Below are 17,550 nucleotides of genomic sequence, written 5' to 3' on the forward strand. Positions count from 1 at the left end.
AACAGAAATAACCAAGTTTGCCCATTTGACATATCTACATGATTCAAATCAATAACCAGTTGTCTACTGAGAGGTAATTATTGTACTTCACATCACAAACAACATTCACCTCAATGCTGAGTGACATTATAACGCTGCTTTATCGAGTAAGTAAAGAAAAAACTAAGATAATCTCAAAGTAATAATCAAGAACAATGTGAAAGTCATTACACAGCACAGCTTTGAACTAAAATAATTAGTCTCAATGCGAGACTCACACGCTGTTCCAAATTTTCAGTTTCAAGTGTCCAAAATTCTCTGGAAGGGTTTATTGAAACATGAATGAGAGTTCATTGCGTCTCCGCTCAGTTCTGCTGTTCATCGTCATACTGCGTATCCGTACTTGCTGTCATATTCGACTGGTGCATATTTGACCGAAGTGTGTCCGTTGCTGTTGCTGGAGGGAGTGTGAGTGTGTCTGTCGCTCACCTCAGTGCTGCCTATCTGACCGGGAGTGACCTGCGGGTGCTGAGTGGTGCTGCGGCTCGTGTGGCGACTGACCGGGCGGCTCTCAGGAGGTGGTGCGTCCTCCCTGTGATATCAGAGCAGAACAGAGGAAGAGACTTTACTACAGAGAACATTATTTCAACTCAGTCGTATGAATTCAGAGAATTAGTGCTTCATTTATTTCATGGTAGAATGACTTTGAAGCCAACTACATGCTGAGTTTCAGAGTATGAAATCAGGACCGCTAAACTGATTCACGGAGCTGTGGGCACGGCTGCACTGACAGTCAAGTAAACAGGATTTTCACTGAAATTGGCTGCTTTCATGCTCATTAGGATCAAGAATAACAGGTCATGTCACAAAAAGGGAGATTTCCAAGGTGAGGTCTTGGGGAATGATTAACAATGAATTGACTAACTGTTTTGATTAAATGATTGAAGTTCAAAAATGTGAAATACAACAAAAAAGGTGGTTAAAAACATGTAACATGTAACAACAAATTGCCTCAATTTACATGTGCAAAAGGGAGTAGGAAATAAAATGTAATGCCACTTTAACAACACACTAATAATAAAATATAATAATAATATAATATATTAAATTTACAAAAGCAGTGGAAACTTTTTTAAAACTTATTGTGTTAAAATTTGTTTACGCCTCCACATTTTGCAATTCATCTTCTGTTGACCACAAAGTATTTTTTGCACATGAACATAATTATCTTTGGCATTTTTATATATCATTTTTTTCAACTAGCGTTCAGTAACGTTACATTGAAAATGAAGTGTAAACTTGCTGATAATAGTGTTTTAGCACAATTTGCTGTCACTGTGTACTCGTGCTGCTTTTATTTCTGATAGATAACTGGTAACTCGGTGTCTTCTTTGTGCTCGTGTCCATTTTTCACACTGCAGCGGAGCCACAGATTTCACTGTAAATGCTGCCCTGTAGGTGAAGAGAAGAGTCTTTGTGTCTTTTCCTGTTTAGAAGCTTTTTCTCAAGTGCTGTCACTGAAACGCTGCTTCTCTTCCACTGAAGGAAAAAAGTCACTCTGGCTCTAGTTTCAACCAGCAAACACTGACAATATGCACAGAGTGCAATCTTCCCTCGTCAACAGCGCTGCCAACAATCAAGCTTAGAAGCTACTTTGCATTTAGCATTTATGTAACTTTTCAGGACCAGCTGGGATCTGCAGCTCTGTCAGAGAAAACATCCGCACAGCTGATTGACTTTGGCATTTCTCTGCTCCTGTGGAGGCCAGCGATTCAGATTTTTGCAGGTAAAGGGAATAAATTTGCTTTTGTTAAAGCTGAAATGGGGAATAACATGTTTCGAGTTTTGGGGCTGTGATTCTGGGTGTGCAACTGTTGCTATGCAACAAGACAGGAGTGATGTGAACGAGGAGGTGAACAAACCCGATACAGTAAATTAAACACCAATTAGGTTTGTAATTTTAGGGTATTTCCACGGTTGTTTTGTTCTGCCGGTGCAATTAATTGTCTTATCTTTTTGTAACTGCTGTGGCTTCACACTGTATTTTATTGTATTCACTATTTACTAATTTGCATCCTGACAGGCAGTTTGTTATTGCTATGAGATGTTTTGGCAGGAACTAAATTTGAATCATTTAATTCATTTTGGGAACAACTAAAAAATCTTTCTATCCCACCTCATTTTATTCCTGCAGTTTGTACTCCAGACAATTACTCATCTAAAGCTGCTAAAATTAATATTATATATTAATTACTTCTTATATTACTTTCTATGTATTATATTGAATATTCTTGTGTTATGTTAATTACTTCTGTAAAGCTGCAATATAGTGAATGTTTGGTTAATTACAACTTTAAAGCTACTATATAATGACTATTTCAGTTTCAACAATGGATCAAAAGATGATGTGGAATGTGAAAGTTGAAGCTCGTAGTGACAAACTCCCAGATACACTAATTATCAGCCCTCTTTGTGGCTCTCCTCATCTTTTAGCTCATTGGGCCTCATTCCCCAACCATTCTTACCAAGAAATTTCCTCCTAAAACCCACTTGCGCAGTTTCTGAAGAATCTGACATTCACTGTTTTGGGGATTTCTTGAGCAAGAACAGAATCTACATACACTCAAGAGCACTCTAATGCCGGGTTAAGGCTGGATGCCGAACGTTGGCGAAGTGCGACAATCTGGCATGGAGCGTTGGCTGCTTGCTTTCAGCGCCCATATTGAGCAACCAGACCGTTGCTGGGTGTGCCACGGCAGCGAGCGCAGCATTAGGCTCACAATCTGCAATCTATTGACTATTCATGAGTTGGACAGAAACATGACTTCATTTAATGCTAATGTTTCTCCATATTTGTTCATATTCGTTTGATGTGACGCCGCTGTTGTGAATGATCTTTACACTGCGATAAAAGCTGCTGCTATTGTATTGTTCTATCAGTTTATTAATCATCTGTTTTTCTGTGCATGTTTTTGTAGTTAATATTAAAAATTCAAAAACCCTGATGCAGAGTTGGAGATGTATTTTTCTCACTATTTATTCAAATGCAGAGGGTACAGCAGTTGAACTGATTTGATACTCTGCATGACTCATCTCTGAACTTTTTCCCCCCACTCGAGCTGCAATGTTTGTTTTTCACCTCTAACACTCCACTCACTGACAGATTTAAGAGGAACTACTGTTGCCATTGCTCAAATGATTACTGCTTTGCCGTCCCTCCTCTACGAGCTTCCCACTACGAGGCCATGTTTATGTGAAGAGAGTTGAACTCCTGTATGTCACAGATATGGAGCAGGATTGTGGCTTCAAGTGCCTCTCTGTCTCTTGTACGCAACACTGTCCTCCCACACTGACACTGCTCCCATTTCAACATTTGCTTTGAAAGCATGTGGGCTGTTTTCAACTGTGTATGAACCACAACTCGAATTTTTTCGGGGAGACACTGTTTCTATGCAAAAGGAGGAATCCTGTCAGAAATGTCAGGGTGGGAGGTCAGCTGCAGAACACTGGCCTGCAGCAGCTCAGCATACTGCTCTTTGAGTTACATCATCAGATGAAGGAAAAGAGAGATGGTGTTCCACGCTGCCGTTTCCAAATAGATACACAGTTTGCATTGTTCCAGCGCAGGGGCGAGATCGCAACTAAAATAATATCAGCTGAGAATGTACAACTGAAATGTGCAAATTGGATACTTAGACATGTAGATGTAGTTTTGTCCAAAAATTAAATGTTTACCTTCTTACAATTGTGAGAATAATATTGTTACAAAATTTAATACAAAAAAGTTTTAGGTTTTCCATAAAAATTGTCTTTTTTTTTTTCAAAAAAAGAAGGAAAAAATTCAAAATAACCTTTTAAAGAAATATGCTTTCCAAACCTTTTTTTTAATTCAAAATATTTTTATCATTTTCTTTTATAATAATATTTCCAGGTCTGGAAAATGTAATTGTGAAATTCCATTATAAATTTCTAGGTTTTCCATGACCATTGGAATCCAGTTTAAACCAAATAATACAGTTTCACATGAAAAAAACCCTGTGTTTTCCTGACGCTGCTTGTTGCAGAGGGGCTCCTAACTATGGTGGCCTAAGGTTCCAAGACAAGGACCCGGTATATAAACGGATATAAACAGCTCATTCTAGCGCCACAAAAACACAACAATTCCTATTTGCAGCTGATGTACAACAAAGAAAACATTATATTGTATTTTATTACTTCCAATACATCCCCCTAAATCCTACACACTGAACCTTTAACCAACCTTTTCCCAAAGCAACAATAAATTGCTGTATATATACATGAGATTTCTGCTATACTAAGTGATATGTTACATTTGTAGGTGACCTTGTCTGACATATGCATTTTATAATATTACATTCATATGCATTTGTTAAACGGCTTATTTAAAAAAAAGAGCCTGTAAACTTATTCACAGGGCAGAGGGCAAACTGTGCTGCCTGCCTCAAATTATTATTATTTTTGACTCACACGAGAGAGAAAAGGCAAATTGTCACAACACATTTATGTAACTGCTAGATTTTCTCTTGCTGCATAAACATACTGTGTGCATGGTGGCTGAACAGTCGGGAAGTAAACATTGCATTAGGATTCTTCTTTTGAATTTGTGCAGACATTTCGATGAAGAGTAGAGTTTGAACAGAATAAACAGAACTATTTTTTTCTCTTACATGATTCATTTTAATCCAAGACTATTGCCCTGTTGTATGAAATGTGCTATATAAATAAAGCTGCCTTGCCCATTTCTTACTATGACAGTAACTCAGTCTCATACACTAAAACCATGTTAATAACAATAACATAACCATCACAAAATTATCGAAGATTCTGTGTCATTTTTTAGTGGTTTAAAAGCCAAAGGATTCAAGACTAAAAGGAGATTAATGTCACAGAGATATGCTTTTATTCATGTACCCTACTGCTGTGAGATATATCAGAAGGTGGGGTGGTCTTTTCTTTCTGATAAAAAGGAAAGACACTGCCCTTTTTTTGTAAACAAGCATTGCTAAGCAAGTTACCTTTCTACCTACTATAAATTTCTCATCACCTGTTCTGAGCTTGGTAAATTAGCATTTCATTTTTTTTTTACACCAAATAAATGGAACAAGTACAGTGTTAGTGCTTTGGTTAATTCACAGACAAGATATTGTTTTTTATTTTTTAAATTTTGTTGTTTTTATTGCTGTTGTTGTTATATATCCTTCAATCATGACTGAATTGTTTATTTAACTTTTTTGTCTTTTTTTACTGTTTTTTATTGCTGTTTATAATTCTTGACAGGCATTGCTGCTAGTTATTTGTTTTTATGGGCTCTTTCATCATTTTATTGCAACTGCTGTCGTATATTAAACAGCATTCTAGCCCACTGGATGTGAATTCGGGGAACTGTTTTAAAAGAGCTTAATGGTCAGTCAATTTTCCCTGAATAAACAATGGTTTGATTGTTTGATGCTATTTCTGAATGTGTGCGCGCACGCGTGTGCGTGTGTGTGTGTGCAATGACTTAACAATAATAAAGCAAGAATGCAATACTGTCTGCCCATTAGGGAAGCTTCGAGTTTCACTGACTGCGGTACTGTGGACATGAGTAACCCATTTATGAGGCTTATCCTGGTTATGATCACATTCAGGATATGGTTTCTTTACTCCAAATATACTCCAAAAATCCAATCATAAATGGGTTATTCGTGTCAGTGTAAATGCACTGATTGTCTGCAAACAGGTATAAATTCAAGGAGCACTAAAAGAGTGACCTCAGCTGACACTGAAGCCTCATGGGTATCCCTGCACCCTGTTGTCCTTAGATTTGACTTTTTAACTCTTAGCAAATCTTGGTGACATTTTCGTATCATTTTCAACATGTATCATGAAGATATCCCACTAAACTTTAGCATCTAAGGCAAAACCTTCACATTGGGCTAGAAAAACTTCAAAGTGTGCAGATGGGGATGGGAGAGCAGGAAACGTTTATGTCACTACAGAAAAATTCATAGTTGTTACTGATCATGTTGATGCCACAAGATCAATGAACCTCTTAAAGGAACAGTCTGACATTTTGGGGAGAATGCTAGATACCACTCTTTACGTTAAATATTAAGCTGAAAGATTGTTGGCTTAGCTTCGCAAAAAGACTGGCAACAGAGGAAAACTTCGAGCCCAGCTCAGTCCAACGGTTTAAAAATGGGCCTGCCAGCACCTCTAAAGATCACATTTTTATTTTTAATTATTACTAATCTATTTATGTGCCTCCATGTTACTGTGTGTGTACAAAGCAAGCTGTTCAAACAAATTGCCCCAGGCGAGATTAATAAAGTTGTCTGAATCTGAAACTGATGCTCGAAGTCGCTGGATACCGGCGTGACACGCTATATACAAGTTGAGTTGGTTTCAACTTTGTCACTTCAATGTGAGCGTCAATCAATTGTAGGTTTTTGTTTCTAGCTGTGGTACCGTGTTATTTAACTGATGCTATGCTAGCAAACTGTAATGTTAAAATGGGGCTTACAAACCCAAAAACAAAGACATTTTTCTTTTAATCTAATACAAATTTTACAAAATCGTCCTTTGTCGCAAGTATCAGACACAAAAAAAAAACCTGGACGACATAATTAAATGCTTGAGCAACAGCGACTTGGAGCTAATATTGCTAGTCGTGCTGCGGCTGTGTCACTCATCGTGTGAACAAAGCATGATTTGTACGTACTGGAGAAGAATATAAAATTATGTCAGGTAGACACACAGTTGTACCCAGGAAAGTCATCTTAAAGTCACAAACTGGCATTCTGAAATGTCCTTTTCCACTGTTGTTCCAAGATTTAATAAACTACATTATTGCTGCAAGTCTAAGACAAGAACACCCAGGAGTGTTTGTTGACAGTGTGAGAGCCTCTCATGTTTCCAACTCTGAAGGAAGACGGAGGAGAGCAACAAGAAGAAAGACTTGGTAACTTTTAATGAATGCTACTCAGGCTTTCAGATGAAGCATTCAGCAGAACTGATGTTATTTATATCGTCAGCCGTTATGTTTGCATCAATATACCTGTAAAAAATCTGTTTGTTTCTCCACTTGTCACACAAAACCTTGGATTTCTGAAGGATTTCAGAGAGTTGTTCTGCACAATGCGAGCCTTCGTGTGCAACTGAAGATCTGCATAATTAAGTGCATAGATAACCATAAGGAAATTAAATAAAACTGTTATATTTGGAAACAGCGGGCCTGAAAAGAGTTTGCTATGCCAAAGAGTGACATAAAACATGTTTGTCTTTTTCTTTTTGTTATATTTACATGTTGCTCTGTGGATTTTAATACAATTCTAATTTTTTGTTTCTATTCTTATCTGAATGGCTTTGATGTGTGCTGTTTTATATCTTGTAACACACATTTATAATCGCCTCTGTCTTTAAAAGTTTGGTCGTTGATGTCATGTTTTTGATGTCTGTCTCTCACTTGGTGCATGAAGCCAAAAACATCTTTTTACTCATTTGTAAGATATTAAAAAAAGAAAAAAATCTGTGTGAGTGCACACAATAATGTTTTATCCAAACACTCACACCCTTTAACATAAACTGGCAGGCTGACAAAACTACTCAACACTAACAGAGACAGAAGTTTCTTACTCATGGGACTTTCTGGTGATAAATGAACACTAGCGGAAACTTGCCAGACAGCGTGTGTGTGGATTTGCTCCCTCATTGCAGCAGCTCAGTTATCTAACCGTCAAGCTGCCAACACCTTTAACTGTGCCCTGCCGTCTCTGCAGTGCTGAACTGTACCTGATGTCATTGGAGAACTCCTTTTCGAAGCGAAGTCTGTTGCTTAGTTTCCAGTATAGGACCCCGATGAAGACCAGCAGGATGAAGATCAGGAGCACAGATCCAACAACGATGCCGACGATCATCGCCGCTCTGTTTGGAGCTGTAAAATCAGAGCAAACAACAAAGAATTATTCTCTCAGAAGCTTTGCAGCAGGAAGGAACAAAGTGTATCATGCTGACTGTCGAGAGCAGTGTGATCCTTTAAAGTTAAATAATGTCAACTTTTCATGAAATCATTTCAAAATAATTCCTTTTTTTGTTATTTGTTTTTTGTTTGTATGTCTGCACCTGCCTGTTTATCCAGGGTCTGCATATGTATTTAAGACAACTGACATGGAAAGATGCAAGGTTGGATGTTGGGAGGGTTAGTGGGATTTTTGCTGCTTTTCCCTTTTTCTTCTTCCTTAATGCAGATGTTACAGCGTAGCCTATAGTTGATGCACTGCTCTGTACTATCTGTTAAACTGAATTTTTTTAAAAAGGAATACATTTTGGAAAATATGCTTATCTGCTTTCTTGCTGAGAGTTGAGTCAAGTTAATTTAAATGCGCCTCTCATCCTGAGCAACTTCAGGGAAGATGAAAATCCAGACCCTCTCCAGGGGTTTTCAGTTTGAGACCCAGTGCTGTGCGTAGAGGTGAGCCAACTATATCTAGCCGCCATGCTTCACCTCCCGCACCAGCTCTGGTTCCATACCCGCCAAAGAGGTGATGTTTCACGCCCCTAAAGTTAGTCTGTGATTTCAGGGGTCAGCACGCATCTGTCTCCGCCAGGGTTGGGTACCAAAACCCGACGCTGGTATTTACCAGGCGAAATCACAGATTTTGGTGTCTCATTTTGATGCCAAGTTGTGTGATTAGCGAAACAGAAAGCGAGTGTGGGAAAGAAAGACTGAGCGAGCAAGTGAGCGTGAATGCTGGTGAGGTCCTGCTGATTCAAGTAAAGGGTGTTAGCACCGAACTTAGCGAGCCAAATTAGCCTCCCAGGCTCCCTTAAAGTGGCCCAGCTGTTCTCACTGACAGTCTCAGCCGCTCCTGAACAGATAACGGAGAAATGTCCCTCTGCTGATTCTCCTCAGAGATCCCAAATTAAAAAAATATTTTGCTGTTAGTTGTCCTGTAACTGTTATTTAGTGTTAAATTATTGTAGTTGGTTTGGGTTTAATTTAAAAGGGTTTTGTTAATAATAATTTGTGCTCATCCACATTTATATAGTATGCTTTAAACTGTTAAGTAAATGGAAACAATGACCACTTTAAACGTGCCTTTGCAATTTTAAAAAAAAGTATTATTAACTGTTTTGTGCTTTATTTATTTATATTTTTTTAAGGATTGGTTCAGGCGCTGTTTAGGCACTGGCACCATTTTATAATATCTTGTAAATCATCTTACAAACTGTTTAGTGGGCGGTCCCGTGCCTAAGGGCTTTGAACCTCTGGTCTAGCACGGCACCCTGCACTTGAAATGAACATGACTGATTTCCTGCCTGAAGCCAAAAATCTGGGCACTAAGACTGGAAGTTATGGACTCAGCGAGATGTAATATGAGGGTCTGCTCCACAGATCATGAGGCACACAAAGACAAATTAATTTTATGGATCCACAGAATGCAGAGGGGTTGTTTGAGTCTAAACCCAGAGATGATTTATTCCATAAAGATATACTGAATCAGCGACTGTACTCCCTCCTGGTGCATTTCGAGTCACTAGATTCATTCCCTGTACGACAGCTCTGGTATTTCTCTGGTTTCTGTCTTGTTCAGAGGTATTACTGCACACGGACTGACCTCATAAGGGAATTTCTGGATTACCTTTATCTTTGGGACAGCTAAACAAAGCTCATGAGGTGCTTTTAATTTCCGTTACTGCCTTTTGTTTCTTTTTTTTTTTCTTTGTTAAGCTAACCCTGTCGACATGTAAGGCAGTGGAGTCATTTCATTACTCATGTTTGACTCAGCGGCAGGAAGTCAGTGATGAAGAGTGGAAGGCAAAAAAGAATATCCTTTGTGAATAAAACAATATTTTACCATTGACTGTGACCTTATCCTGTCATCGTTAGACAGCATCATAACGACAGCGCACTGATGCTACGGAGCGCAGCAGTTTAAATCGTGTCTGAGAAGTGGAGCGAGTGGGAGATGGTGGCACAACTACAGAGAGAGCAGCTTTAAGGGTGAAATCTGGGTCTTTCATGATTGCATGTGTGCATCATGTGTGATGTATGTGAACGGGAACATCGTGCGGGGGTGTGTGCTCCCTTACGCCTGTTCGCTTTCAGGTTGATCCTGCAGTGTTCGGCTCCAACGGCATTGTTCACCTCACAAAGGTAGAATCCTGCGAAGCTCTGCGAGTGGTTGCTGATTTTCAGCTCCCCAGTCACGCTGTCTAAGAGAACACACACACACACACACACACAGATTAACATATGAACTGTACATGTGCTGTACATACAAGGGGATAAAATGAGAACACATCAAACAGGGTTGCAATGAGGTTTATGGATTTTTACAAATATAATTTAAAAAAACAACAATTTTTACATATTCTGGCTTATGATATTAAAATTTGCAGTGTCTCCGGCTGCAAGACACTGATCAATGCAGTTTACAGTAAACAAAGCATTTCAGGAATTTCTTTGTGCTTTGAAAGAATGCAAAAGATCTACTGATTAAACACCACAGTCCCTCTAGGTAGAATATAAACTGTTATTCTACAGTGTGTTGTGCTGCAAATGTTTATTCCTCTAACATATCACAACCTGGACTGTTATTTTATGGGATACTCAAATTTTGATAAACGCTGAGAAACTCCTGAATTCCTTGAACTTGACAAAATTAATTTAAGCACACACTGTACATTCAACATGAAAAAGGGTTTTCACTGACTTTTGCTCACACAGAACTCAATATCCACGCACACAAACACACACAGACATACACACGCACTCTTTGATCTGTAGTAGCATCATGATGTCAGCAGAGGTCACACTTACTCTGCATGGCTGCAGCAGGGATCGGGCCTCCGCTCTCTCTCCTCCACGAGTATTTTAGGGGAGTGGAGCCTTCTGCAGACTTGCAGTGGAGGGACACAGCCTCGCCGACCAGCTCCCCTCCCTCCACCCAGCACTTAGGCACAGACGGCTTCGCTGAAATCAAACAACAAATGGATAATTTCGCACTGCCATTTCCATTCCTTTTTTTCTGACACTCTCCAGCAGCCTTGCTTTAAGATGTAAATGGAGGAACCATTTTTATTTTAGCTTTAATAACACAGATTCTTACCATACAGATGGGTGATAACAACACTGTGGTGCATTTAATTACTCAAATATCCTGCAGTGTGTTAGAAAAATATAAACATGTCTTCATTACTAGGGTATTTAAAAAAAAAAATATATATTAGTACCCTTCAAGTATTACCAACAGAGTACTTCATTTGACACCATTTTTTCTACTTTATTCAATACCTTTCATGTAAATGAAAGCATTCTGTTGCGTAAAATGCCACCAGACGCCACAGGCGTGGATTATAGCCATATTTTAAAATACTATGGTGGCATCTCTGCACGCTGCACTGCCAACTCTTCTGTGTTAAATCACACGCTTGATTTCACTACACCACAGTCTGTATGAGCTGTAGCGGGCCAATAGCACGTTTCTTAAAATCGAACAAAGACCATAAAAATAGTCTGTTTTTTCTAGATCTGGGTATAAAAATAAAAAGAAATGCACATGGTTTGACTAGAGACCTTTCAATAAATCTTGGTTTCAAGTACCAATACCCAGTCGTATTCATTACACATTAAAAATAAATATTCTATCATATATCTATTGATGCATTCTCCAAACAGTTTATCCTGCTCAGGAAAATAGAAAGAATCTGATCTACAAAATGACTTTGCTGGCTCTGAGGACAGTCTGTGTAGCTGTTAGCATGAAGACGGCCTCAGGCTGTGTGTCGATATCTGAGGCTCGAGGAGGAGGTGATTTCATCTGATAAAGCTTTGATACAAGCTGAGTGTGAGAGTAAACAGTCTCAAGAAATACTGTAGATACAATAACATCTGTTACAGTTGCACCATAGACTTTGCAAAATAAATGCATACACTGATCAAAAAACATGTTTCCTCTGTGAAAAGATTAGTCAAAAAAGCTCCAAACTTTTCAACACCTGGACATATGAATGTTGCATGTGAATGATGGTGAAATAACCCAGGCTGAACTAAACGAAAGTGCCCTGGTTTGAGGAGGCTATTTCAGGCCCACATCAGATGAACTACAGAAAAATAATGTTTGAGGACTTGTGGTATACAATTGTTTGAATGGTGAAAATGAAAAAAAAATGTGCACAGAACTGCAACCTTTTCTATTATACTTAGAAATAAAATGAAATAATTGCTTACAAAGACTGATATGAGTCGTGAAAAAAGTGGTTGCAAAAAAACAACAAATGTCCATGGACATAAGACATAAACAACAAAAAAAGGACATAAAACTTTAGACTTCGAAGGACCCTGTATTCCATTCCTTTCTTTTGTTCACATGTTCCTGAAAGAGTTTTTTTATTTTAAATGGGCCCATTATTTGCTTATTATTGAAGTATCTTTTATGAGGACAATTAAAACAGTATTCATTTGTGAAATTTGAATATATAAATCTGCCAATGACATGGCCTCTTCATTCACCCGTGTTACTGCTCACGCTCTTCAAACAAGATGAGCTGGACTAGAATCAAGTAAATTACTTTACTACTCTGGCAAATTTTAAGACTGAATACACTGACAAATGTCTCTAAGTGTAGTATAATTTAAAGTTATTGTCGACTCTTTTCAGTCTCTCATCAACTGCTCAATCTGTATCAATCAGTTTCAGAGACACGTAGAGCTTTCAAGGGCCATCTCCCCTTAGTTCATTCAATCACAATGGCCAAAATGTGAGCACTGCCACTTCTTGCACTATAAAAAAGTGAAGTAATAGTTATGGTGGGTGTGTTGCTCCAAAGAGTAAAAATCAATGTTCTCACAATGCAGGAACATTTCATTATTAGGCACTAGGGAAAATTGTAAAATTTGACCTGAATTTAGGGAGTGCATCTCATCAAATAAATGATTTCTCTTTTATAGAACTAAACGTTACTGATAGAAGCCTTTTCATAACAACAGACACTGAGAGAGTCATTATCTTAGTTCTCACTGACATCCATGTGACCTTGAAATCACTAATAGACATACATCATTGTGGTAATGTAGTGGTAGTCCTAAAGGATGAAAGCGTGCCTGATAGCAGGCACCTTGAGATTAGCTTTGTGGCAAATTGCAAGTGTAATGCATACTGGCATGTGACAGGGGAATGTAACCTTCATTGTAATAGACACCAAAAATGCTGAAAGTAAATGTGTGCAGCCACTTTCTCCTTAAAACCAAATAGTGCCGTAGTTGTCAAAGGTGATGGACGTACGTAATGTAGCCAGGCGTCATGTGCTAACCCCAGGTTGTAACTCAATGCCGGGTCTTACCCATTACTACAAGTGACACCTTGAGCATGTCCACTCCGGGTGATTTCTTCACTTTACACTGGTAGGTAGCACTATGAGCGGGTGACAGCAGAGAGATTGAGATCGAAGCGTCGCCCGTTGAGGGGTCAGGAGCAGCAAAGCTAAGGCCTTTCGCAAGAGCCAGATTACCATGGACGTATCTGGTGCCACTGGTGTAGGACATGAGCTGATGGTAAACAATATAAAAAGAGAGAATCAGCAGAGACAACATATGGCTCTGAATGACACTATTAATTACTTTTAAATAATTAAATATGAATTGGCATGTTTTTTTTCCCATCAACACTGCTTAAATGGCATAATACCTTATAAGGACACGCCCACTGAGAATTACCACCAGACTTAGGGCTCCTTGGAAGAATTTCAGCCTGTTGTAGCTCACTGTTTTGCCTCTACATTTACTGTATGGTTCAGTCTCTGCTCACAACAACCTTCCAGCAACAGCAGGCATAACCTAATCACCAGAACAAATGTCGTACATTTATAGAAGCTAAAGATATGAAAGATGTGTATGTTATGTAGTGGATATGTTCAATTTCACAATGGTTAATGTGTAGCTACATTTAAGGGCCATAACCAGGGTGTTTTTTTTGTTTTTTGCCCAACCAGCAGCGTTCAGGGCAGAATTCATGCCCAGCGCCTTGTTGCACTACTGGCATAAATATGGGTATTTTTTAATGCCATTGCAAAGCATTAGAAAATACGCCGGCCTCAGAAACAGAAATGCTTTGATTGACACGAACCCTAGTAGGCACAAAAAACACTTGGTTATGATTTGCAAAAAGTCATGTTTTGACTTAAAAACATTGTTGTGGTTAGAGCTGGAAACACAATGGCGTCTTGCTTAAACCCACCCAATGATGATTGTTGGTCTGATCACTTTTAAGGCAAAGCTAAAAACATTCCTTTTCACACTGCCTACTCCACCTGCTGACGACCAACTTATTTTTAAACTTGACTTTAAATCATTTTCCTCTTGTCTGCATTTTTTTTAATCATTTAGTAATTGATTTCACCTTGGATATCTTATCTCTTTCTCTTTTATTGTAAATCTGTATCTTTTATTATGTTTTGATATTTTATTACTCTGTAAAGCACTTTGAATTGCCCTGTGTATGAAATGTGCTATACATATAAAGCTACCTTGCCTTGCCTTGAACAATGGTCTACAGTTTGGCAGCTTCCTCACCTAGGTGTCACTGTATCGGCAAGAATGTGGTGATATGATACGTATCATGATACAAGGGTTACAATTCAATATATACTGCAATATATTGTGATACTGTAAGCAAGGTGATATATAGTGATTTTTTTAAACAATCTAGCTATCAGTGTGCAGTTTTTGAGTCTGTCTGTTTCATCGGTCTTTGGTCTTTGTGCTGAAGCCAGTGAGTTAAATGACTCAAAAATTTTAAAGCATAAATTGATATGTATAAAATAAAACTTATTTAATTTGATACAGTATCACAAGGTAATATTGCAATACTCAAGTAAATACACATTTTTTCAAACCTATTGCACCCTAACAGCAAAAGGTTGATGACGACAGTTTTAGGTTTTCATTGGATACATGTTTAGAGTCATTTAAGAAAAAGAGCAGGTAACAACTGTAATGTTGATGTGTTTGACTGTCAAAAGCATTCAATTTGCACAAAAACTAATAATCTGTTTCTCACTTGTCTAAAGCACAACATCCTGGACCAGGTCAATCGTTGTGTTGACTGTGATGAAATATCTGCTGCCTAGGGAAAGAGACGAGGCGGGAAAAACATCCTCTGAAGTCCCAAACACAAATGACTCATTAATTTAAAAGGCAAATTGGACAAACGACTAATTCCTGTGAAATTAAAAAGGTGGTAGGAGTTCATCCACACTCCTGCCTCCTGTAATGAATTCTGATTTTAACTTGTTATGGCAAAAGCACATCACGTGAGGAGGAAAATAATTTGAATTTCAAGAATTTGAAATGAGGTGGGAAATGTGAATACATGTTTTAAACATGTTCCTGAAAATATGGCACATGTTTTGACACTACGTATTGGTTTCTAATCTTTGTGTTGGCTCAACTGTGACCTAAATTCTCAGTAGCTCAAATATGGTGAGTAAATCTCTACATTTAACAGTTAATAACTGTCATCTCCTGGAGAAAACTTTGTAATTTGATTCTAGCTTGAGGGGAAAACTGAGACCGTATTATATTAGCAAACTGCTTATTAACAAATTCAAATTGTTTGCGAAACCTACACAGTAAGTTAAGGATGTCAGCTGAAAGTACAAAAATAGAGACAAGAAAGAATGACCTGTAATTTTTTAGCATTTTTTCCCTGAAATTTCCACCAAATTACATGCTCTTGGACATTGTTGGAAAATTCGGTAATCATGTACCCAGAACATAACGCATTACAAGCGTACTTTTCCAACCTCTGAAAAACACACAAGATTACCCTAGGATAATTTACAAGTGAATTCTGCTCTACAGCCCCATATATCAGACCCTATATACATTTACAGTACAGTACAGTACAGTGTTTGAGTGGGTGGTGCATGCCAAATGGCATCCACATGACTGCAGGGATCCAAGGTTTCCCAGCACATTGTAATGAGGTGATAAATATTATTCACGACACCTGTCAATAGTTTTAATGTATTTGCTGATTGGTGTATGGTAGAATTTGCATAATTTTCCTTCTGCCTCTTACCATCTGATCTTTCTGTGTGGTGTCTGGACTGACCACCGACCATTCGATGTCAAGGTCTCCGGAGTCAAAAGGGCTCGGTGTGTAAGTGCAGCCCAGAGTCACGCTGTCTCCCTCAGCCTTTTGGATGGTCTGCGGACCCGTGGACATCACCTGCATCCCTCGCACACATTTCAAATCTTAAGAAATTCAGACAAGTTTCAAAATTAATCACAGAGTAGTATCATATTGGGAATCAGTATTGGCAGATACTCAATATTAAATGACTCAGATCAGGAGCACAAAAAACATGATCAGGACATCACTCATTGTAATCCTCAAGGATATAGTATATTATGCTTTCTCATTTAACAAGCATTTTAGCACATTTAGAGTGCAGTTCATGCACAGTTTAATATTGATTCAGATCCTTTTCTCAGAGAATATTTGGCTGAGATATAACTAAAATGAAAACATAACAGCTGAAGATGGCACACGGGAAAAATGAAACCTACTTAATGGAAAAGCTGAAGAAAAATCTATGATTAATTGCATATTATAGTTCTATATGTATAGGAGTAGAAAGAGTTGAATAACCAGCACTGCAGAAAAAAAATTGAATCGGAGGTCAAGTATGTATAGTGCAAAACTCTTAGTGGAAAAAATGCTGATAATTTTTCATTGGTTCAAACATCAAAAGACTTCTACAGCAATATTCCCTAATACATCAATATCTAATAAAGCTTTAAAGCTTTTGTTTTTTCCAGTTTGCAGGTCATTTCTTACCTAGTTGCTCATTATTTTTTCCTGTGTTTTCGAAATAAATTAAACCAGTTTACTCAAGTTTAAGATGTTTAAATACTAATGTGGAAAAATAAAATGTCTGAATGCAGCACAAGAAAAATGATGTCAATCAAGGTATTAAAGGGTTAATGTACAAGACTTAACAGTTTGTGCATAAAGAAAACTTTCTGATTATACTTTTTTTTCAAACTAGATGTGTATTTAAGATGTTCAGTTCAGTCTTTTAAGAGCCCAACGCTGGAGAGAAAAACATGACTCCCAATGTTCTAGGGATTTGAGCTCAACAGTCATCTGGGGACATAATCCAAAAGCGTGATTGGACAAACAATGAGTGCCATGGTAACACCTGGGGAAGCTTACACACCCACCGGGGCCTACAGCTCAGCAGCATTCAGCAGAGGTGAAATATGCGGGTCTCAATGAGCATTTCTAGACAGACACTTCATTAAATGCCATGTCATGAAATAGAGTGTAGCGGATAACACAGGGTACAATCACTGCATCTGTATGTGGGTGCTTGTGTTAATGTGGTTGTGAGTCTGTATTCTTACCTGTGCTCAAGAGACCTGCGCTGCATAACAAGAAGAGAGACAACCAGGGCGGACAGCAGAGGGAGAAAGCTGACCTCAAACAACTCCAGCTTTTTCTGAGCATAGCAGCCCTGTTTGAGATAAAATCAAAAAGATAAAGTGGTCAGAATGACTGACAT

At 38.3% G+C, this 17,550-nt stretch overlaps 1 protein-coding gene across 1 annotated transcript; it reads right to left on the bottom strand.

Moving 5' to 3' along the window:
* Positions 1 to 363: 363 nt before the first annotated feature.
* vsig8a (V-set and immunoglobulin domain containing 8a) lies at positions 364 to 17,495 on the bottom strand. Its single transcript, XM_042509002.1, has 7 exons — positions 17,393 to 17,495; positions 16,062 to 16,237; positions 13,324 to 13,528; positions 10,802 to 10,954; positions 10,072 to 10,194; positions 7,771 to 7,912; positions 364 to 571 (listed from the first exon to the last, which is right to left on the bottom strand). Exons 1-7 carry the CDS (start codon positions 17,493 to 17,495, stop codon positions 364 to 366), a joined length of 1,110 nt encoding a protein of 369 aa, XP_042364936.1.
* Positions 17,496 to 17,550: the final 55 nt, after the last annotated feature.

This window comes from Plectropomus leopardus, chromosome 20 (assembly GCF_008729295.1).
Source record: "Plectropomus leopardus isolate mb chromosome 20, YSFRI_Pleo_2.0, whole genome shotgun sequence".
Classification (NCBI taxonomy): Eukaryota; Metazoa; Chordata; class Actinopteri; order Perciformes; family Serranidae; genus Plectropomus; species Plectropomus leopardus.

Coding starts and splice junctions, on each gene's coding strand:
- vsig8a (XM_042509002.1), bottom strand. CDS start 17,495: ATGCTCAGAAAAAGCTGGAGTTGTTTGAGGTCAGCTTTCTCCCTCTGC. Junction 10,955..13,323: donor GGTGTCACTTGTAGTAATGG/GTAAGACCCGGC, acceptor GTTTGATTTCAG/CGAAGCCGTCTGTGCCTAAG. Junction 7,913..10,071: donor CAACCTGAAAGCGAACAGGC/GTAAGGGAGCAC, acceptor CTGATTTTACAG/CTCCAAACAGAGCGGCGATG.